The sequence below is a fragment of the Astyanax mexicanus genome, chromosome 15 (genome assembly GCF_023375975.1).
Source record: "Astyanax mexicanus isolate ESR-SI-001 chromosome 15, AstMex3_surface, whole genome shotgun sequence".
NCBI classification, from domain to species: domain Eukaryota; kingdom Metazoa; phylum Chordata; class Actinopteri; order Characiformes; family Acestrorhamphidae; genus Astyanax; species Astyanax mexicanus.
Genome location: NC_064422.1, coordinates 28,405,001 through 28,425,151, shown reverse-complemented (window position 1 = coordinate 28,425,151; position 20,151 = coordinate 28,405,001). Strand labels below are relative to the sequence as shown.

Genomic DNA, 20,151 nt, shown 5'->3' with positions numbered 1-20,151 from the left:
CTAACATTATTCTCCCACACTGGAAACTTACAGAAGCACAGCTATATAAGCACATCACTCTGTGAGCTGGTGGTAATGAATCCAGCCCCTTTACAAGTCCTCCCTCTGCACTCTCTCCTCACTAAATAAACAGTATTTATCCCCCTTTCAGTGCAGGCCAGTGCGCACTAGTGCCCAAGCATTACCCAGCTTGTGTTCACTGAGGTACAGTCATGGCTAAAGTGTTTTTGACATTTTCCCAGAAAATTATACGTAATGTTATACGCACATTTTTTACCTTTGTACGTATAAGAACACAAAAATAAAAAAAAGGGGGGAAAGGCTAAAATTGATATAATCTTATACACACAAAGGTAAAAAAAAAATTGCGTATAACAACACCAAATTCAAAAAGGAGAAAAGAGCTAATATTTATATAATTTCCCAAACAAAAATTCTGGCACCTTCAAAACTGTGGATAAAAACTTTGTTACAAGATGTTATGCTTGTTTAAAGTTTCATGTGGCAAGTATGTGGGCAATGTAAAAATCACCACTGAAATCTGTTTTTTCCAACATTGTAAATCCAGCAGTTGTTGCTTACACTGTCAGAATTTGAAATAAAAGAATTTTACACTGACCTCCACTGTAAAGAGAACACGTCAGAGAAACAATTCTTTTCAAGCTGACAAATCTGTGAGATTTTAATCTACATGTAGATAACTGATACACACTGCTAGATTGTCTGTATTATACAATTAAGTCAATCTCTCCTTTCACAAAAATAATCACTTTATTTCAAATACAATGGAATGCACTGAACACAACTGTACAGTTGAGAGCACATACTACATTTTATCATGTTCCCTTTTACCAGCTGTTCCCTGAACAGTTCAACTATGAAAAAAACACTAAAAAAATAATCTACTTCATACTTATCTTATTTTGACATTTCTTGTCAAATATATCAATGTTCTCTTTGTGCTACACAGCATTTTCTATCAGCCAGTAGTTCAAGTTCAGAAGCTAAAATCCAACACGTCATTAATAATCACAACCATTTTTTTTTGTTTTATAATATTTTTGTATAAAAAAAAGGACTGACACGTTATGACATTAATAAGATTACAGCAGTTAAAGGCTATCGGTCCCTTGACCCTGCATGCATTTTAATTTTGCTCCACAAATATTTCGAATTTAAACAGATTTAGTCTGGCATGAAACAAATGGCATACACTTGTGTGCATGGGCAAACTGAAGCTTTCCCAAATAAAGCTTTAAAGGCAGTTTTGTTGTGTCATTCAACTATTACTGATAATATAGCAGAACAATTCTTTCAATTTACTTAATTTTGATATGTTATAGTTTCAAGGGTTGTAGCCATATGAATCAGACTTAAGAAGAGGTAAAGAAAATAGCTTTTATGCCATACTGAAAATATGTATGAAAGAGTTGTAAAGTACAAAAGACTATTCCCAGGCTATTTTTTTACCTTCAATCTGTCTGGTACTTAAGAGGCACTAATATACATGTCAGAACTTAAGGTCCTTTTCATTACAGCTCTCCAAAAAAATCCCAGTAAGAGTTAACTGAATGGTAAGTTAACCACTGACAATTATAGATTGAAATATCCTTTCCAATTAAGCATTTCAGGATCTGGCCGATGTCTTTGACCCATATTTGGTGTTTCCAGTGACAGCACAGAGTATTAAGCAGCAATCTTCTTCTCCAGTGTGGTTTTAAGGTAATCTCTTGCCTTGGAACAAGACTCCAGGACTTTGCCATTTCTAAAAGACAAGCACAAAACCAAAATGTTATACTGAACAGTCAATGCAGACTAAAAAGTTATAAATATATATGGATGGAAGCAGGGGTGTGTGTCAGTAGTGTAGAGGTAATTAATTCTGCGCCTTATGCACAAATTGATGTATTACTTTGTAATTTTTAATCCTGGTTAGCTTGTGATGGGGAAAAATAAAAATTATGCCAATAGTACGCCACCTTACACTACGCTGACAGGTAGCCTGAATCATGTGAATTGTTTCACCACTACTAAACATACTTTACCAACAGTCACATGCATGAACAAAGGTTACATTTCACACTTTTCTAGGTTGTGCTCTGCTCTCCCCTACTAGCATTACTGTTTTCAGAGCTTGCACTAACCGGGACAAAAAGATCAGCAGAACATCAGCCTGGTCCACAGGAAAGTAGTCCTGTCCAACACAGTGATTCAAAACAATGAGGTGACCAGGCAAAACACCCATCTTCTTCGTTTTCTTTTCACCCTGGAAAAATAAAAAATACATATATAAATAACAATTCTGACACATTCAAATACATTTAAAGGAACAAGTCATGGTGACAAACATGATAAAGTGGTACCTTTAAAAGCCCCATGTTCACCATCAGTGAGGAGATAAAAAGGTAAGTCTGAAAGTGAGGACTGGAAAAGCCTTTCCTCAACAGAGTATCTGTATGATACAAGAGGGCAGGGTTTCAATTATCAGTGAAAGAAACAATACTACAATGATCTCGAGCAAAAGTCAGATTTACAATAAAGCACTGTGCTCATACCAGCAGTTTCTAAAACGACTTGCTTCACCTCCACCTCTTCTTCATACACTGAACAGATCTGAAGGAAAAAATCTGCAATTTTGGCAGCATCTGAAAAATCAAGCTGACACATCGAGGGACATATATTTTACCAATCAGCCTGTAAGAAATTGCTTACAACAAAATAACTTGCCAAGCAATTCACTGTACCTGCTGCTCAATAAGCTGAGTTCTCTTGGCTCCAAGGTTGAACAATTTCTCTGATGTTGGTGAATGAAAGAAGGATATGAGGTCGGGACTGCAGAGGTTTGTCTGTGGAAAAGGACAGTTTAGTATATTTTTGTCATGACGTCTGCTATGATTAGTGTAAGTATGTATTCAGAAATGTATACTATGTGAGAACAATGTATGATACATTTGCATTAGGCAGTCAATGTATCCTACCTTTGCTGGGCTTCCCTTATCTTTTCCATTTTCCTTAGTCCCATTAACACAGTTGTGCTCTTCCTCCTCCTCCTCCTCCTCCTCCTCATCATCCTCATCCTCTGCACCACTATCTTCATCATCCTCCTCCTCTTCTTCATCTGGTTCTCCTTCATCATCACTATAAAATGTGTTAAAGCAAACATATTTATGGTAAAGTTCAAAGTCAAGGGGCTGGACTGACAATTACTAGAAAACCAGACACTATACTTCAACTCACATTTTAAACATTTTAAGTATACAACCCCTGGCAAAAAGTATGGAATCACCAGTCTTGGATGAGCACTCCTTCAGACATTTCATTCTGTAAAACAAACTCTGATCAAAAACATGATACAAAAATAAGGTCATTCCAAAGTGCAACTTGTTGGCTTTCAGGAACACTCAAAGAAATGAAGAAAAAACATTGTGGAAGTCAGTGAATGTTACTTTTATTGACCAACCACAGGGAAAAAAATATGGAATCACTCAATTCTGAGGAAAAAAGTATGGAATCACTCAAATTGAAGGTAGAAAATAAGGACACACCCAGTCAATTTCCTTTCCCTAAATGGACACCTGCCTCAGATTAGATCTGCTTGTTAGTCTGCAGTTAAAAACACCTGCAGTCATGACACCTTGGAGGGATGCTGGACGAATTAGAGTGGCAAGAACCATGGCTCCAACAAGAGAAATGTCTCTTGAAACAAAAGAGAGGATTGTAAAACTTCTTGAAGAAGGTAACTCTTCACGCATGGTTGCTAAAGATGTGGGCTGTTCACAGTCAGCTATATCCAAGATATGGACCAAATACAAACAGCATGGAATGGTTGTTAAAGCCAAGCGTACTGGTAGACCGAGAAAGACATCAAAGCGTCAAGACAAGCAACTTAAGGCCATTTGTCTTGAAAACCGAAAAAGTACAACTAAACAGATGAAGCATAAATGGGAAGAAGCTGGAGCCAATGTATGTGACCGAACCGTAAGAAATCGCCTAAAGGAAATGGGATTTCAATACAGGAAAGCTAAAAGAAAACCATCATTGACACCTAAACATAAAAGAACAAGACTGCAGTGGGCTAAGGAGGGGCAATCATGGACTGTGGATGACTGGATGAAAGTTATCTTCGGTGATGAGTCAAGAATCTGCATTGGACAAGGTGATGATGCTGGAACTTTTGTTTGGTGCCGTTCCAGTGAGATTTATGAAGAGGCCTGCCTGAAGAAAACAACCAAATTTCCACAGTCCTTGATGATATGGGGCTGCATGTCAGGCAAAGGCACTGGGGAGATGACTGTGGTTAATTCTTCTATCAATGCACAAGTTTACATTGACATTTTGGACAGTTTTCTCATCCCTTCAATTGAACAGATGTTTGGAGATAATTAAATAATTTTCCAAGATGACAATGCATCGTGCCATAGGGCAAAAACAGTGACGGCATTCCTTGGAGAAAGACACATTCAGTCGATGTCATGGCCTGCAAATAGTCCAGATCTCAACCCAATTGAAAACCTGTGGTGGAAATGGAAAAAAATGGTCCACAAGAAGGCTCCGACCTGCAAAGCTGATCTGGCAACTGCTATCAAAGAGAGTTGGCACCAAATTGATGCAGAATACTGTTTGTCACTCATCAAGTCCATGCCTCAGAGACTGAAAGCCGTTATAAAAGCCAAAGGTGGTGCAACTAAATACTAGTTATGTATTTTGAATCATCTTTTGTTTATCTGTTTTTCATGATTCCATACTTTTTTCCTCAGAATTGAGTGATTCCATATTTGTTTCCCTGTGGTTGGTCAATAAAAGTAACATTCACTGACTTCCACAATGTTTTTTCTTCATTTCTTTGAGTGTTCCTGAAAGCCAACAAGTTGCACTTTGGAATGACCTTATTATTGTATCATGTTTTTGATCAGAGTTTGTTTTACAGAATGAAATGTCTGAAGGAGTGCTCATCCAAGATTGGTGATTCCATACTTTTTGCCAGGGGTTGTAGAAATGTAACAGCATGAGTGAATAATACTATTATTCAGCCCTACAATACAACACAGAGCTCCAATTAAGCCAATGATGAACAGTGCTTAGTGATTAGTGCTTAAACATGACATGTCATATGTCCCTGAAATATTGTTATTTCAGGGACATATGACACACGTTTAAGCACTAATAACGGAACACTGTTCATCAACCATATTTCAGGGCATTTTTGAGTGCAAGTTTTATTTTTTCAATAAGCAGCTGAAATCAGTAGTTGGCGTAAGGAACACAGATTCTAATTTTACATTGTAAACCAGTTTAAAACCTTTACCAGACAATCATGTGAATAATTTTAGTGAGAAACCAATGTTCATGAAGCCTCCTTATTCTCTTCATGTGTTGAGTCTACAGCACATATAAGACATCTAGCACTGGTCCTAAAGTTTACATTTGGCCCAGTCCAACACTAAGACTGATTTATCATTAGCTAACTAGCAAAGGACTCCTCAGATGCATTCAGAGTTTTAAAAGAGTGGACACACTCATCTCCAGATCTGTTCATAAAAAAGCCCCATATACCCCCATAGTCAGATGCACACAATCATTGAGGCTTAATTGCATTTTGCTGTTCTTTGGTTATATTGTGTTACAATCTCCTATCCTGTTGTTGCACAAGTCTGTTAAGAACAAAATAAGAATACCTGAGTGAACCAAGCACATCTGACTTGTCCACACTTTCCATAGCCTCTTTGAGAGCTTCACAGCCATCCTCCCCCAGGCAGTTTCCTGTTCAGAAAAATACATTACTACTTACTATGGCCAACTTTCTCAAACAACTCTCTGTTGTTTAGTCCATTATATTCTTTAGGATTAAAATTCATATTATGTTGTCATAAGTTACCATTGAGGTCTAACTTCTTCAAATCAGGTTTGTCCTTTAATGCCCTTGCAAGTACCAACGCTGCAGCTTCAGTAATTTCCCCAAAAGACAGATTTAGCTCCTACAAACAGATACATAAATGCCAGCAGTTTGTGGGTTTACAGAATCAATCATTTAAACTGTTTAAATACTACATAACATTCATGAGGCCAAAGAGTTCAGTCAAGTCAAGCAACTCTAAGGTAATGGAAGAACTACAATCTTAAAATTATTAAAGGTTGCAAATCTGTAAAAAAAAAAAAGGGGAAAAAGAAGAGTCTTTCTTAGATATTTTAAGTTTTATTTAATCACACACAGTATGAAATAAGAATAGTTCATGTTTTTGTATGATTTCATTTTATTTGTTAATATGCATTTAATCCAGCATTTCAGGTCTGTAACACAACCCAAGAAGTTAGGACAGAGGCCATTTAGGGCTAGTAATGAGCTTACAAAAGAAAGAAATACATTATTTTAAACAGATGATGTCACTGAAAACAAACTTACCTTAATAACAGTCAATCCTTCTCTTAGGGCTGCCGCTATAGCAATGGCGCCTTCAGTACGTACCAGACAGTCACCAAAATTAACAACCTGAATGCTGCGTAGGTGCTTAAGGGCCTGAAGACAGAAAAATAAAGAATAAAACAAAGGCTTTATTTCAATATACAATCCCATTGAGGTACACTCATTTTTTTATCTTAATGTTTGAACAATAAAAGGGGATTACAAGTAAATATTTTCTTTATCAACAAAGTAATTTTCTTCATGTTTATAACTCAAAAAAGGTATAATTTATGACTTGAGGTTTCTGAAAGGTATAAGGAGAGAGCATACCTGAGCCATGGCAACCGCTCCTCTCTTGGTGAAAGTATTGTCATTGAGGTTTAGAACACGAAGATTGGGATTGTGTTGCATTGCGGTGGCCAAAGCTGTGATGCCAGGATGATTGATCCCATTCTGTGGCATGTGGACCTCCTCAAGACTACCAATCATCTGTACAAGAGAAAAAAAAGTCAAAACAAATGCATAAAAAGCTACATCAGAGATAAAAATAAATAAATAAAAGAACTTTCATTGCCTGAAATGCACGGGCTAGAGCAGTGGCGCCATCGTTTTCCAGGCGATTACGTCCAGCTATGAAAACCTTCAGCTTCAGTGGTGAGCCCATAGCACTTGACTGTTTATAGCACTCAGTCAATGCAGAAGCCAGGATCTACAAACACAAATTTTCATTCTTAATGACTTAAAAGAAAGCTTTACATTTTTACAACTTTTCATCATCAATTACTGCTACTTACAATTCCCCCTCCAATGCCCATGCCACAGTTGTTGAGCCTGAGTTCTTTTAGTGTATGGCACACAGGGCTCTTCAGGAGGGTTTCAATGCCCTTTACACCATCTGGACCAAAAGCATTGTCACTCAAGTCCAGCTCAGTAAGCCTGGCACCTGAGGTTATTAATGCACTTCCCAGAGATTTCTAAAAGAGGACAAGAATAAGTTTTAGGTTCTAATAATACAAGAAATGCCGGTTTTAAAGTATACTAGTAAATCTTACTAAATTTGAATATCATTGAAAAGTTACTTTATTTTAGTAATTCAGTTCACAATGTGAAGCTCATATTATATTGATGTATTACACACAGAGTAAACTATTGTATTATTTTATTTGTTGTTGATTATGGCTCACTGCCAATGAAAACCCAAAAATTCGTGTCTTAGAAAATTTGAATATTATGTAAGATCAATTGGTTCTGGCACACAGACCAAGTTGCTTAAGGTCTAGGTTGAAGTTTCCTCAGTGATGGATTGAAGAGCCATTTCATCTGCTGGTGTTGGTCCACTGTGTTATATCAAGTCTGCAGTCAGTGCAGTGTTTTCCCACAAAATCTTACAGCACTTCATACTCATTTTTATGGAGATTCAGATTTCATTTTCCAGCAGGGCTTGGCACACTGCCCATACTGTCAAAAGTACAGATTGTTATTATATAATATTTTAATTTTCTGAGACACTGATTTTTGGGTTTTCATTGGCTATAATGCATAATCAACAATAAAATAAATAAATGCTTAAAATAGGTCACTCTATGTGTTATACATCTATATAATATATGATTTTCACATTTTGAACTGAATTACTGAAATAAAGTAGCTTTTTTGTGATGTTTTTTTTTTTTTTAAAACAGTAGAATGTATTAGATCATAGACCACAAGGTACTGACTTACCAAGGCAGGAGGGATTTCAGAACGAAGGCGACCCGTAAACATGTCACTCCAGTGACAGCACTTGCAATAAAAAAGAAACATACAGATTAAGTTTAAGCAAAAACTAATGTTAAAAAAAATATGCACATCAAAAAATATAATCAAGGTACCTCAAGTTCATTGTGGGTCTCAAGAGCTTTTGCTATGGCATGTGCTGCTTCAACCCCAATAGTATTTCCTTCCAGTCTCAATGCCCTTAGACCCCTGAACTGGTCAATCTCTCTGACTATCTTTTCCACTGTAACAGAGAAAAGACATTTGCCTTAATTATTCAAATATGTCTGTATTTAAGTCATCACAGACCACTGGGACATCTTCATTTCATCATTTACTAAATGCTACAAACTGAACATTCTCATACCTGATTGCTCATCATCCAGCTTTAGCCCCTGACCTTTGTAGCTTAGCTCTTCTCCAACATGAGTTTTGGCCAGCGCCTCTGTAAGCTGGGCAATATCTTCAGAAGCCATTCGATTTCCCTTTAACAGAACTGCCTGTATGTAAAGATAAAATATTTGGTTTTGAATGTTTACCCTATGCACATGTTTCAACTCTAGCTTTTTAACATAAAACAAAACGTAAACCCAACATTACGCATACAGAAGAACTACAGTATGTACGTTCTGTGGGTATGTGTGTTGCGACCATGAAAAACATGCCAAATCCTAGCTCTGAGCGGTCTAGCGGGCTAAGCGTTGGCACTATCATCAGGAAATTGCTGGATCGAATCCTGTTGATGGAACTTGCCATCAGCTATCGGAGCACTGAGAGACCACAATTGACTTAGCTCTCTCGGGGTGGGTATATGGCACTCTCTCCCCACATCACTCCAATGGTGATATCGCTCAGCACAAGGCGTCTGTGAGCTGATGTATCGGAAACGAGTCACTGCACTTTCCTCCGAGCGCACTGTGATGCTACTCGGCAATACTGCATTAGCAGCTGTTCGAAAAGAGGCAGCGTCGGACTTCACATGTGTTAAAGGAGGCATGTGCTAGTCTTCACCCTCCTGGTGTTGGGGCTTACGCAAAATTTGTGCAACAAAGCCCAGGGCTTTTGTATTCCGTTAACCTAACTTCCTAGAATAGCCTTAGTTAACCCGATCAGCTAGCCTAGCTACGTTACCATAAGCACCATGTTAGAAACTAGTTAACCTAGTTAGACAGCTAGCTAACTAGAAAATATCTTACCTAAGGTTAGCTACTCATTATAACTAAGACGACGAGTTGTAAATGGCAAATGTGTTTAACGAAGATACTAAGTTACCTAACTAGCATTAATTATTATAACGACCAAAAGGGGCGCACATTAGCAAGCCAACTAGCTAGTAAGCTAACTAGATATTTAGCACACAGCCAGCACTCAATTTAAAGTGTAACGTAAGTTATATATCTTTATCCATCTCTTCAAACTGTTCTTATAAACATTTTAGCCATTAAACGAACTAGCTACTTAACTTATTAAGTTACCCACATTAGCTAACACTAGCTAGGTGAAAATACGTGGGTAGCTAGTTAGATATAAAGACTGAATGTACTATAATACTCGACCTCGTGGGTGCTTAAATATATATTAGTCAAAATTCAGTAAAACAGCCCAAAGCTTTTTTTTTTATCGGCTTGTTATATTTTGTGGTTATCTAGCTAGCTAAACAAGCTAACAAACCTATGCTAGCTAAGCTAAAGCTAGATTGTGCGAACACAGCCAGCACTCAATCTAAATTATAACGTATATCTCAAACCATCCCTTCAAACTATTTTTTTAAACTTTTCAGTCATTACCAATCAGATATTAATTGTATGTTGAGATGGTCACGTTTTTCCCAACTCAAACGGCAAACCGAGTAACTCAACGTTCAGCACTACTCCCTGAGCGCTCCGACTCACAACATGAGACGCATGGAGGCAGACATGAAGCCGGTGTGCCGGTTCCTGGTTTCTTCAAAATAAAAGTAGCAACAAAAATTGCAGGACTGCAAAAAAACAGACAACAGAGGACAACCCCGTGTACCTGCACCCTAAGCTAAGAGCAAATACAAATGCAGTTTCTGTTAATAAAATAAATATACATATTGTATACATCTTTAACTAATAACAAAGGCGAAATTCTCTTTTATGTAAATCAATTGTAACATATACGCCTAGTCAGAATTTTATCATGAATATGTGCCCCAGGTAATATAACTAGCTAACCTAGCTAACTAGTAATAATTACTTAATAGGCTTAATATATCTGATACTATTACTGGTAAACGTTTTCATATCTGATATCTGTAATTTATATATAACTATTATTTAGGAATTGTACTTAAACGAGAGTCAACTTTAATGTGAGCCTCTTAAATCCCACATCAATGAAATGCAGAATCCTGTTTACAGCAACTCAAGCAACACACATCTCCATATAGCTATAACCACCATCATGGTAAGTTACAGTTTATTATCGATATGTATTCCCACAGTCAAAATGTGAGACATCAACAGTGGTAAAGAATGAGGTAAAAGTAAAAATTTAGGTCATATCTCATTCAAATCAAGTTAATAAAATAATTAGCAAGATTAGCTAAACTTGTTATGTCTTTTTTAAAACACTTTCTTCGCATGAAATACATTTGAGCCTCTGACAGATAGTAGAGAAAAAGAGAAGGGGCTGTTGGACAGTAAGCCCCAGTGGCCTAATGGATAAGGCACTGGCCTCCTAAGCCAGGGATTGTGGGTTCGAGTCCCATCTGGGGTGATGACAGTTTGCATTCTTTGGTAACCCCTGAGAATGTTGATGCAAAGACGACTTAAGGTTGAACATAATGAACGAACATTCTGCTTACGGTTTTGTCATATGATTAATCATTTTTTACACTAATTAGATTGAAGTGGTGAATCTGATCAAAAGACCAACAATTTTAAAAAGAGAACAGCTTAAACTACCCAGTCTTAAAGGAGTCATCACCACAAACAGGATGATGTTTGAGGTATAATTCTACTAAATACTAAAGTGTTTTATTGCTATTTCTTCAAACATATGTTTGCCCCCAAATAGAGTGAAGCATTAATACAGCGCTTTAGACCTCTCAGCCACACTACCTCAGTAAACCTGTTGTCATTTTATAGTAACTCTCTGTTTCAAAGTGTGCGGCAACTTTTCAGTTGTAAAGCCCCAAACAACAAGGTTAAGTTCCGAAAACAGACAGTTGTGCATCTACGACATTCAAAAGCATTTATGGCAGCGGTGGGTTTCGAACCCACGCCCCCGAAGAGACTGGAACCTTAATCCAGAGCCTTAGACCTCTCAGCCACGCTACCTCTGTAAAGCTTGTTTTCATTTTATCATTTGGAGTTACCATCTCAGCAACATGAAAAAAGAACATTTAAAAAGGAAAAGATCCCTTCCTGCTGAAAGTGACCTTATGTTCCACATGCATGTTGTCATTTGAAACATATTCTAATCTATCTGCAGCAAAGGAAAGCGGAAAGCAACCACAGCGATACACTTTACCAAGCGGATGGCCGTTAAGTTGAGTATGATCTCTGTTCACAAGATTCCAATTGGCAGTGGTGGGATTTGAACCCACGCCTCCAGAGAGACTGGAGCCTAAATCCAGCGCCTTAGACCACTCGGCCACACTACCGCCCACAACCTATTGTCAAATTGTGTAGAAAAGGAAAATGCACTGCTTTAAACAAAAGCGAGGACATTGGACGAAAATCTGCAGGTTCAAGATTAGGTGAAAGAGACTAACATGAAGTTTCCAAGTAATTTGATGTTTTGAAGAAATTCCATGATAAAGTTTTGAAGACGTTTCCAAACAATGCTCTCTGTTTAAAAGTGTGCAGCAACTTTTCAGTTGTAAAGTCCCAAACAACAAGGTTAAGTTCAGAAAACAGACAGTTGTGCATCTAAGACATTCAGAAGCACTCATGGCAGCGGTGGGATTCGAACCCACGCCCCCGAAGAGAGCTCGGCCACGCTACCCCTGCAAACTAAATTTATCTTTTTATATGGAGTTACCATCTCAGAAAACAACAAGCCCAAAATGCCCCAAACAACTAGGTTAAGTTCAGAAAGGAGACAGTTGTGCATCGAAGACGTTCAAAAGCACTGATGGCAGCGGTGGGATTCGAACCCACGCCCCCGAAGAGACTGGAGCCTTAATCCAGCGCCTTAGACCGCTCGGCCACACTACCTCTGTAAAGCTTGTTTTCATTTTATCATATGGAGTTACCATCTCAGAAAACAACAAGCCCAAAATGCCCCAAACAACTAGGTTAAGTTCAGAAAGGAGACAGTTGTGCATCGAAGACGTTCAAAAGCACTGATGGCAGCGGTGGGATTCGAACCCACGCCCCCGAAGAGACTGGAGCCTTAATCCAGCACCTTAGACCGCTCGACCACGCTACCTCTGGAAAGCTTGTTTTCATTTTATCATTTGGAGTTACCATCTCAGCAACATGAAAAAAGAACATTTAAAAAGGAAAAGATCCCTTCCTGCTGAAAGTGACCTTATGTTCCACATGCATGTTGTCATTTGATACATATTCTAATCTATCTGCAGCAAAGGAAAGCGGAAAGCAACCACAGCGATACACGTTACCAAGCGGATGGCCGTTAAGTTGAGTATGATCTCTGTTCACAAAATTCCAATTGGCAGTGGTGGGATTTGAACCCACGCCTCCAGAGAGACTGGAGCCTAAATCCAGCGCCTTAGACCACTCGGCCACACTACCGCCCACAACCTATTGTCAAATTGTGTAGAAAAGGAAAATGCACTGCTTTAAACAAAAGCGAGGACATTGGACGAAAATCTGCAGGTTCAAGATTAGGTGAAAGAGACTAACATGAAGTTTCCAAGTAATTTGATGTTTTGAAGAAATTCCATGATAAAGTTTTGAAGACGTTTCCAAACAATGCTCTCTGTTTAAAAGTGTGCAGCAACTTTTCAGTTGTAAAGTCCCAAACAACAAGTTTAAGTTCAGAAAACAGACAGTTGTGCATCTAAGACATTCAGAAGCACTCATGGCAGCGGTGGGATTCGAACCCACGCCCCCGAAAAGACTGGAACCTTAATCCAGCGCTTTAGACCGCTCGGCCACGCTACCCCTGCAAACTAATTTTATTTTTTTATATGGAGTTACCATCTCAGAAAACAACAAGCCCAAAATGCCCCAAACAACTAGGTTAAGTTCAGAAAGCAGACAGTTGTGCATCGAAGACGTTCAAAAGCACTCATGACAGCGGTGGGATTCGAACCCACGCCCCCGAAGAGACTGGAGCCTTAATCCAGCGCCTTAGACCGCTCGGCCACGCTACCTCTGTACAGCTTGTTTTCATTTTATCATTTGGAGTTACCATCTCAGAAAACAACAAGCCCCAAACAACTAGGTTGAGTTCAGAAAGGAGACAGTTGTGCATCGAAGACGTTCAAAAGCACTGATGGCAGCGGTGGGATTCGAACCCACGCCCCCGAAGAGACTGGAGCCTTAATCCAGCGCCTTAGACCTCTCGGCCACGCTACCTCTGTAAAGCTTGTTTTCATTTTATCATTTGGAGTTACCATCTCAGCAACATGAAAAAAGAACATTTAAAAAGGAAAAGATCCCTTCCTGCTGAAAGTGACCTTATGTTCCACATGCATGTTGTCATTTGAAACATATTCTAATCTATCTGCAGCAAAGGAAAGCGGAAAGCAACCACAGCGATACACTTTACCAAGCGGATGGCCGTTAAGTTGAGTATGATCTCTGTTCACAAGATTCCAATTGGCAGTGGTGGGATTTGAACCCACGCCTCCAGAGAGACTGGAGCCTAAATCCAGCGCCTTAGACCACTCGGCCACACTACCGCCCACAACCTATTGTCAAATTGTGTAGAAAAGGAAAATGCACTGCTTTAAACAAAAGCGAGGACATTGGACGAATATCTGCAGGTTCAAGATTAGGTGAAAGAGACTAACATGAAGTTTCCAAGTAATTTGATGTTTTAAAGAAATTCCATGATAAAGTTTTGAAGACGTTTCCAAACAATGCTCTCTGTTTAAAAGTGTGCAGCAACTTTTCAGTTGTAAAGTCCCAAACAACAAGGTTAAGTTCAGAAAACAGACAGTTGTGCATCTAAGACATTCAGAAGCACTCATGGCAGCGGTGGGATTCGAACCCACGCCCCCGAAGAGAGCTCGGCCACGCTACCCCTGCAAACTAAATTTATCTTTTTATATGGAGTTACCATCTCAGAAAACAACAAGCCCAAAATGCCCCAAACAACTAGGTTAAGTTCAGAAAGGAGACAGTTGTGCATCGAAGACGTTCAAAAGCACTGATGGCAGCGGTGGGATTCGAACCCACGCCCCCGAAGAGACTGGAGCCTTAATCCAGCGCCTTAGACCGCTCGGCCACACTACCTCTGTAAAGCTTGTTTTCATTTTATCATATGGAGTTACCATCTCAGAAAACAACAAGCCCAAAATGCCCCAAACAACTAGGTTAAGTTCAGAAAGGAGACAGTTGTGCATCGAAGACGTTCAAAAGCACTGATGGCAGCGGTGGGATTCGAAACCACGCCCCCGAAGAGACTGGAGCCTTAATCCAGCGCCTTAGACCGCTCGGCCACGCTACCTCTGGAAAGCTTGTTTTCATTTTATCATTTGGAGTTACCATCTCAGCAACATGAAAAAAGAACATTTAAAAAGGAAAAGATCCCTTCCTGCTGAAAGTGACCTTATGTTCCACATGCATGTTGTCATTTGATACATATTCTAATCTATCTGCAGCAAAGGAAAGCGGAAAGCAACCACAGCGATACACGTTACCAAGCGGATGGCCGTTAAGTTGAGTATGATCTCTGTTCACAAAATTCCAATTGGCAGTGGTGGGATTTGAACCCACGCCTCCAGAGAGACTGGAGCCTAAATCCAGCGCCTTAGACCACTCGGCCACACTACCGCCCACAACCTATTGTCAAATTGTGTAGAAAAGGAAAATGCACTGCTTTAAACAAAAGCGAGGACATTGGACGAAAATCTGCAGGTTCAAGATTAGGTGAAAGAGACTAACATGAAGTTTCCAAGTAATTTGATGTTTTGAAGAAATTCCATGATAAAGTTTTGAAGACGTTTCCAAACAATGCTCTCTGTTTAAAAGTGTGCAGCAACTTTTCAGTTGTAAAGTCCCAAACAACAAGTTTAAGTTCAGAAAACAGACAGTTGTGCATCTAAGACATTCAGAAGCACTCATGGCAGCGGTGGGATTCGAACCCACGCCCCCGAAAAGACTGGAATCTTAATCCAGCGCTTTAGACCGCTCGGCCACGCTACCCCTGCAAACTAATTTTATTTTTTTATATGGAGTTACCATCTCAGAAAACAACAAGCCCAAAATGCCCCAAACAACTAGGTTAAGTTCAGAAAGCAGACAGTTGTGCATCGAAGACGTTCAAAAGCACTCATGGCAGCGGTGGGATTCGAACCCACGCCCCCGAAGAGACTGGAGCCTTAATCCAGCGCCTTAGACCGCTCGGCCACACTACCTCTGTAAAGCTTGTTTTCATTTTATCATATGGAGTTACCATCTCAGAAAACAACAAGCCCAAAATGCCCCAAACAACTAGGTTAAGTTCAGAAAGCAGACAGTTGTGCATCGAAGACGTTCAAAAGCACTCATGGCAGCGGTGGGATTCGAACCCACGCCCCCGAAGAGACTGGAGCCTTAATCCAGCGCCTTAGACCGCTCGGCCACGCTACCTCTGTACAGCTTGTTTTCATTTTATCATTTGGAGTTACCATCTCAGAAAACAACAAGCCCCAAACAACTAGGTTGAGTTCAGAAAGGAGACAGTTGTGCATCGAAGACGTTCAAAAGCACTGATGGCAGCGGTGGGATTCGAACCCACGCCCCCGAAGAGACTGGAGCCTTAATCCAGCGCCTTAGACCTCTCGGCCACGCTACCTCTGTAAAGCTTGTTTTCATTTTATCATTTGGAGTTACCATCTCAGCAACATGAAAACAGAACATTTAAAAAGGAAAAGATCCCTTCCTGCTGAAAGTGACCTTATGTTCCACATGCATGTTGTCATTTGAAACATATTCTAATCTATCTGCAGCAAAGGAAAGCGGAAAGCAACCACAGCGATACACTTTACCAAGCGGATGGCCGTTAAGTTGAGTATGATCTCTGTTCACAAGATTCCAATTGGCAGTGGTGGGATTTGAACCCACGCCTCCAGAGAGACTGGAGCCTAAATCCAGCGCCTTAGACCACTCGGCCACACTACCGCCCACAACCTATTGTCAAATTGTGTAGAAAAGGAAAATGCACTGCTTTAAACAAAAGCGAGGACATTGGACGAATATCTGCAGGTTCAAGATTAGGTGAAAGAGACTAACATGAAGTTTCCAAGTAATTTGATGTTTTAAAGAAATTCCATGATAAAGTTTTGAAGACGTTTCCAAACAATGCTCTCTGTTTAAAAGTGTGCAGCAACTTTTCAGTTGTAAAGTCCCAAACAACAAGGTTAAGTTCAGAAAACAGACAGTTGTGCATCTAAGACATTCAGAAGCACTCATGGCAGCGGTGGGATTCGAACCCACGCCCCCGAAAAGACTGGAATCTTAATCCAGCGCTTTAGACCGCTCGGCCACGCTACCTCTGCAAACTAATTTTATTTTTTTATATGGAGTTACCATCTCAGAAAACAACAAGCCCAAAATGCCCCAAACAACTAGGTTAAGTTCAGAAAGCAGACAGTTGTGCATCGAAGACGTTCAAAAGCACTCATGGCAGCGGTGGGATTCGAACCCACGCCCCCGAAGAGACTGGAGCCTTAATCCAGCGCCTTAGACCGCTCGGCCACACTACCTCTGTAAAGCTTGTTTTCATTTTATCATATGGAGTTACCATCTCAGAAAACAACAAGCCCAAAATGCCCCAAACAACTAGGTTAAGTTCAGAAAGCAGACAGTTGTGCATCGAAGACGTTCAAAAGCACTCATGGCAGCGGTGGGATTCGAACCCACGCCCCCGAAGAGACTGGAGCCTTAATCCAGCGCCTTAGACCGCTCGGCCACGCTACCTCTGTACAGCTTGTTTTCATTTTATCATTTGGAGTTACCATCTCAGAAAACAACAAGCCCCAAACAACTAGGTTGAGTTCAGAAAGGAGACAGTTGTGCATCGAAGACGTTCAAAAGCACTGATGGCAGCGGTGGGATTCGAACCCACGCCCCCGAAGAGACTGGAGCCTTAATCCAGCGCCTTAGACCTCTCGGCCACGCTACCTCTGTAAAGCTTGTTTTCATTTTATCATTTGGAGTTACCATCTCAGCAACATGAAAAAAGAACATTTAAAAAGGAAAAGATCCCTTCCTGCTGAAAGTGACCTTATGTTCCACATGCATGTTGTCATTTGAAACATATTCTAATCTATCTGCAGCAAAGGAAAGCGGAAAGCAACCACAGCGATACACTTTACCAAGCGGATGGCCGTTAAGTTGAGTATGATCTCTGTTCACAAGATTCCAATTGGCAGTGGTGGGATTTGAACCCACGCCTCCAGAGAGACTGGAGCCTAAATCCAGCGCCTTAGACCACTCGGCCACACTACCGCCCACAACCTATTGTCAAATTGTGTAGAAAAGGAAAATGCACTGCTTTAAACAAAAGCGAGGACATTGGACGAATATCTGCAGGTTCAAGATTAGGTGAAAGAGACTAACATGAAGTTTCCAAGTAATTTGATGTTTTAAAGAAATTCCATGATAAAGTTTTGAAGACGTTTCCAAACAATGCTCTCTGTTTAAAAGTGTGCAGCAACTTTTCAGTTGTAAAGTCCCAAACAACAAGGTTAAGTTCAGAAAACAGACAGTTGTGCATCTAAGACATTCAGAAGCACTCATGGCAGCGGTGGGATTCGAACCCACGCCCCCGAAGAGAGCTCGGCCACGCTACCCCTGCAAACTAAATTTATCTTTTTATATGGAGTTACCATCTCAGAAAACAACAAGCCCAAAATGCCCCAAACAACTAGGTTAAGTTCAGAAAGGAGACAGTTGTGCATCGAAGACGTTCAAAAGCACTGATGGCAGCGGTGGGATTCGAACCCACGCCCCCGAAGAGACTGGAGCCTTAATCCAGCGCCTTAGACCGCTCGGCCACACTACCTCTGTAAAGCTTGTTTTCATTTTATCATATGGAGTTACCATCTCAGAAAACAACAAGCCCAAAATGCCCCAAACAACTAGGTTAAGTTCAGAAAGGAGACAGTTGTGCATCGAAGACGTTCAAAAGCACTGATGGCAGCGGTGGGATTCGAACCCACGCCCGCGAAGAGACTGGAGCCTTAATCCAGCGCCTTAGACCGCTCGGCCACGCTACCTCTGGAAAGCTTGTTTTCATTTTATCATTTGGAGTTACCATCTCAGCAACATGAAAAAAGAACATTTAAAAAGGAAAAGATCCCTTCCTGCTGAAAGTGACCTTATGTTCCACATGCATGTTGTCATTTGATACATATTCTAATCTATCTGCAGCAAAGGAAAGCGGAAAGCAACCACAGCGATACACGTTACCAAGCGGATGGCCGTTAAGTTGAGTATGATCTCTGTTCACAAAATTCCAATTGGCAGTGGTGGGATTTGAACCCACGCCTCCAGAGAGACTGGAGCCTAAATCCAGCGCCTTAGACCACTCGGCCACACTACCGCCCACAACCTATTGTCAAATTGTGTAGAAAAGGAAAATGCACTGCTTTAAACAAAAGCGAGGACATTGGACGAAAATCTGCAGGTTCAAGATTAGGTGAAAGAGACTAACATGAAGTTTCCAAGTAATTTGATGTTTTGAAGAAATTCCATGATAAAGTTTTGAAGACGTTTCCAAACAATGCTCTCTGTTTAAAAGTGTGCAGCAACTTTTCAGTTGTAAAGTCCCAAACAACAAGTTTAAGTTCAGAAAACAGACAGTTGTGCATCTAAGACATTCAGAAGCACTCATGGCAGCGGTGGGATTCGAACCCACGCCCCCGAAAAGACTGGAACCTTAATCCAGCGCCTTAGACCGCTCGGCCACGCTACCCCTGCAAAATAATTTTATTTTTTTATATGGAGTTACCATCTCAGAAAACAACAAGCCCAAAATGCCCCAAACAACTAGGTTAAGTTCAGAAAGCAGACAGTTGTGCATCGAAGACGTTCAAAAGCACTCATGGCAGCGGTGGGATTCGAACCCACGCCCCCGAAGAGACTGGAGCCTTAATCCAGCGCCTTAGACCGCTCGGCCACGCTACCTCTGTACAGCTTGTTTTCATTTTATCATTTGGAGTTACCATCTCAGAAAACAACAAGCCCCAAACAACTAGGTTAAGTTCAGAAAGCAGACAGTTGTGCAACGAAGACGTTCAAAAGCACTGATGGCAGCGGTGGGATTCGAACCCACGCACCCGAAAAGACTGGAGCCTTAATCCAGCGCCTTAGACCTCTCGGCCACGCTACCTCTGTAAAGCTTGTTTTCATTTTATCATTTGGAGTTACCATCTCAGCAACATGAAAAAAGAACATTTAAAAAGGAAAAGATCCCTTCCTGCTGAAAGTGACCTTATGTTCCACATGCATGTTGTCATTTGATACATATTCTAATCTATCTGCAGCAAAGGAAAGCGGAAAGCAACCACAGCGATACACGTTACCAAGCGGATGGCCGTTAAGTTGAGTATGATCTCTGTTCACAAAATTCCAATTGGCAGTGGTGGGATTTGAACCCACGCCTCCAGAGAGACTGGCGCCTAAATCCAGCGCCTTAGACCACTCGGCCACACTACCGCCCACAACCTATTGTCAAATTGTGTAGAAAAGGAAAATGCACTGCTTTAAACAAAAGCGAGGACATTGGACGAAAATCTGCAGGTTCAAGATTAGGTGAAAGAGACTAACATGAAGTTTCCAAGTAATTTGATGTTTTGAAGAAATTCCATGATAAAGTTTTGAAGACGTTTCCAAACAATGCTCTCT

General features: G+C 40.4%; 1 protein-coding gene and 30 non-coding genes across 32 annotated transcripts; 1 reads left to right on the top strand and 30 right to left on the bottom strand.

Annotated features, from left to right (window-relative positions):
* Positions 1 to 752: 752 nt before the first annotated feature.
* On the bottom strand, positions 753 to 10,090 carry rangap1b (Ran GTPase activating protein 1b). 2 transcript variants are annotated; one of them, XM_007259075.4, is made up of 16 exons: positions 9,943 to 10,090; positions 8,523 to 8,655; positions 8,272 to 8,399; positions 8,123 to 8,182; positions 7,195 to 7,374; positions 6,975 to 7,109; positions 6,731 to 6,889; positions 6,401 to 6,514; positions 5,876 to 5,975; positions 5,676 to 5,760; positions 2,979 to 3,138; positions 2,745 to 2,846; positions 2,556 to 2,658; positions 2,364 to 2,452; positions 2,145 to 2,266; positions 753 to 1,765 (listed from the first exon to the last, which is right to left on the bottom strand). In XM_007259075.4, exons 2-16 carry the CDS (start codon positions 8,629 to 8,631, stop codon positions 1,687 to 1,689), a joined length of 1,725 nt encoding a protein of 574 aa, XP_007259137.3. In that variant the 5' UTR covers positions 8,632 to 8,655; positions 9,943 to 10,090; the 3' UTR covers positions 753 to 1,686. The 2 variants fall into 2 exon arrangements, with proteins under 2 accessions (XP_007259137.3, XP_022524602.2); XM_022668881.2 differs by having other exon boundaries at positions 10,048 to 10,084.
* A 734-nt stretch (positions 10,091 to 10,824) lies between these two features.
* Positions 10,825 to 10,897, top strand: trnar-ccu (transfer RNA arginine (anticodon CCU)). The gene has a single exon. It is a non-coding gene; the product is annotated as a tRNA-Arg (tRNA).
* Positions 10,898 to 11,378: 481 nt separating this feature from the next.
* Positions 11,379 to 11,460, bottom strand: trnal-aag (transfer RNA leucine (anticodon AAG)). The gene has a single exon. It is a non-coding gene; the product is annotated as a tRNA-Leu (tRNA).
* A 244-nt stretch (positions 11,461 to 11,704) lies between these two features.
* trnal-uag (transfer RNA leucine (anticodon UAG)) lies at positions 11,705 to 11,786 on the bottom strand. Its single transcript has one exon. It is a non-coding gene; the product is annotated as a tRNA-Leu (tRNA).
* Positions 11,787 to 12,260: 474 nt separating this feature from the next.
* Positions 12,261 to 12,342, bottom strand: trnal-aag (transfer RNA leucine (anticodon AAG)). Its single transcript has one exon. It is a non-coding gene; the product is annotated as a tRNA-Leu (tRNA).
* Positions 12,343 to 12,474: 132 nt separating this feature from the next.
* trnal-aag (transfer RNA leucine (anticodon AAG)) lies at positions 12,475 to 12,556 on the bottom strand. The gene has a single exon. It is a non-coding gene; the product is annotated as a tRNA-Leu (tRNA).
* Positions 12,557 to 12,800: 244 nt separating this feature from the next.
* Positions 12,801 to 12,882, bottom strand: trnal-uag (transfer RNA leucine (anticodon UAG)). The gene has a single exon. It is a non-coding gene; the product is annotated as a tRNA-Leu (tRNA).
* A 290-nt stretch (positions 12,883 to 13,172) lies between these two features.
* trnal-aag (transfer RNA leucine (anticodon AAG)) lies at positions 13,173 to 13,254 on the bottom strand. Its single transcript has one exon. It is a non-coding gene; the product is annotated as a tRNA-Leu (tRNA).
* Positions 13,255 to 13,384: 130 nt separating this feature from the next.
* Positions 13,385 to 13,466, bottom strand: trnal-aag (transfer RNA leucine (anticodon AAG)). Its single transcript has one exon. It is a non-coding gene; the product is annotated as a tRNA-Leu (tRNA).
* Positions 13,467 to 13,589: 123 nt separating this feature from the next.
* trnal-aag (transfer RNA leucine (anticodon AAG)) lies at positions 13,590 to 13,671 on the bottom strand. The gene has a single exon. It is a non-coding gene; the product is annotated as a tRNA-Leu (tRNA).
* Positions 13,672 to 13,915: 244 nt separating this feature from the next.
* Positions 13,916 to 13,997, bottom strand: trnal-uag (transfer RNA leucine (anticodon UAG)). Its single transcript has one exon. It is a non-coding gene; the product is annotated as a tRNA-Leu (tRNA).
* Positions 13,998 to 14,471: 474 nt separating this feature from the next.
* Positions 14,472 to 14,553, bottom strand: trnal-aag (transfer RNA leucine (anticodon AAG)). The gene has a single exon. It is a non-coding gene; the product is annotated as a tRNA-Leu (tRNA).
* A 132-nt stretch (positions 14,554 to 14,685) lies between these two features.
* On the bottom strand, positions 14,686 to 14,767 carry trnal-aag (transfer RNA leucine (anticodon AAG)). The gene has a single exon. It is a non-coding gene; the product is annotated as a tRNA-Leu (tRNA).
* A 244-nt stretch (positions 14,768 to 15,011) lies between these two features.
* On the bottom strand, positions 15,012 to 15,093 carry trnal-uag (transfer RNA leucine (anticodon UAG)). The gene has a single exon. It is a non-coding gene; the product is annotated as a tRNA-Leu (tRNA).
* A 290-nt stretch (positions 15,094 to 15,383) lies between these two features.
* trnal-aag (transfer RNA leucine (anticodon AAG)) lies at positions 15,384 to 15,465 on the bottom strand. The gene has a single exon. It is a non-coding gene; the product is annotated as a tRNA-Leu (tRNA).
* A 130-nt stretch (positions 15,466 to 15,595) lies between these two features.
* Positions 15,596 to 15,677, bottom strand: trnal-aag (transfer RNA leucine (anticodon AAG)). Its single transcript has one exon. It is a non-coding gene; the product is annotated as a tRNA-Leu (tRNA).
* Positions 15,678 to 15,809: 132 nt separating this feature from the next.
* On the bottom strand, positions 15,810 to 15,891 carry trnal-aag (transfer RNA leucine (anticodon AAG)). Its single transcript has one exon. It is a non-coding gene; the product is annotated as a tRNA-Leu (tRNA).
* A 123-nt stretch (positions 15,892 to 16,014) lies between these two features.
* On the bottom strand, positions 16,015 to 16,096 carry trnal-aag (transfer RNA leucine (anticodon AAG)). Its single transcript has one exon. It is a non-coding gene; the product is annotated as a tRNA-Leu (tRNA).
* A 244-nt stretch (positions 16,097 to 16,340) lies between these two features.
* Positions 16,341 to 16,422, bottom strand: trnal-uag (transfer RNA leucine (anticodon UAG)). The gene has a single exon. It is a non-coding gene; the product is annotated as a tRNA-Leu (tRNA).
* A 290-nt stretch (positions 16,423 to 16,712) lies between these two features.
* trnal-aag (transfer RNA leucine (anticodon AAG)) lies at positions 16,713 to 16,794 on the bottom strand. The gene has a single exon. It is a non-coding gene; the product is annotated as a tRNA-Leu (tRNA).
* A 130-nt stretch (positions 16,795 to 16,924) lies between these two features.
* Positions 16,925 to 17,006, bottom strand: trnal-aag (transfer RNA leucine (anticodon AAG)). The gene has a single exon. It is a non-coding gene; the product is annotated as a tRNA-Leu (tRNA).
* A 132-nt stretch (positions 17,007 to 17,138) lies between these two features.
* trnal-aag (transfer RNA leucine (anticodon AAG)) lies at positions 17,139 to 17,220 on the bottom strand. The gene has a single exon. It is a non-coding gene; the product is annotated as a tRNA-Leu (tRNA).
* Positions 17,221 to 17,343: 123 nt separating this feature from the next.
* On the bottom strand, positions 17,344 to 17,425 carry trnal-aag (transfer RNA leucine (anticodon AAG)). Its single transcript has one exon. It is a non-coding gene; the product is annotated as a tRNA-Leu (tRNA).
* A 244-nt stretch (positions 17,426 to 17,669) lies between these two features.
* On the bottom strand, positions 17,670 to 17,751 carry trnal-uag (transfer RNA leucine (anticodon UAG)). The gene has a single exon. It is a non-coding gene; the product is annotated as a tRNA-Leu (tRNA).
* Positions 17,752 to 18,225: 474 nt separating this feature from the next.
* On the bottom strand, positions 18,226 to 18,307 carry trnal-aag (transfer RNA leucine (anticodon AAG)). The gene has a single exon. It is a non-coding gene; the product is annotated as a tRNA-Leu (tRNA).
* Positions 18,308 to 18,439: 132 nt separating this feature from the next.
* trnal-aag (transfer RNA leucine (anticodon AAG)) lies at positions 18,440 to 18,521 on the bottom strand. The gene has a single exon. It is a non-coding gene; the product is annotated as a tRNA-Leu (tRNA).
* A 244-nt stretch (positions 18,522 to 18,765) lies between these two features.
* trnal-uag (transfer RNA leucine (anticodon UAG)) lies at positions 18,766 to 18,847 on the bottom strand. The gene has a single exon. It is a non-coding gene; the product is annotated as a tRNA-Leu (tRNA).
* Positions 18,848 to 19,137: 290 nt separating this feature from the next.
* Positions 19,138 to 19,219, bottom strand: trnal-aag (transfer RNA leucine (anticodon AAG)). Its single transcript has one exon. It is a non-coding gene; the product is annotated as a tRNA-Leu (tRNA).
* Positions 19,220 to 19,349: 130 nt separating this feature from the next.
* Positions 19,350 to 19,431, bottom strand: trnal-aag (transfer RNA leucine (anticodon AAG)). The gene has a single exon. It is a non-coding gene; the product is annotated as a tRNA-Leu (tRNA).
* Positions 19,432 to 19,554: 123 nt separating this feature from the next.
* trnal-aag (transfer RNA leucine (anticodon AAG)) lies at positions 19,555 to 19,636 on the bottom strand. Its single transcript has one exon. It is a non-coding gene; the product is annotated as a tRNA-Leu (tRNA).
* Positions 19,637 to 19,880: 244 nt separating this feature from the next.
* trnal-uag (transfer RNA leucine (anticodon UAG)) lies at positions 19,881 to 19,962 on the bottom strand. The gene has a single exon. It is a non-coding gene; the product is annotated as a tRNA-Leu (tRNA).
* Positions 19,963 to 20,151: the final 189 nt, after the last annotated feature.

Coding starts and splice junctions, on each gene's coding strand:
- rangap1b (XM_007259075.4), bottom strand. CDS start 8,631: ATGGCTTCTGAAGATATTGCCCAGCTTACAGAGGCGCTGGCCAAAACT. Junction 7,375..8,122: donor CTGAAATCCCTCCTGCCTTG/GTAAGTCAGTAC, acceptor GTCCTCTTTTAG/AAATCTCTGGGAAGTGCATT. Junction 1,766..2,144: donor CTGCTGATCTTTTTGTCCCG/GTTAGTGCAAGC, acceptor CTTGTCTTTTAG/AAATGGCAAAGTCCTGGAGT.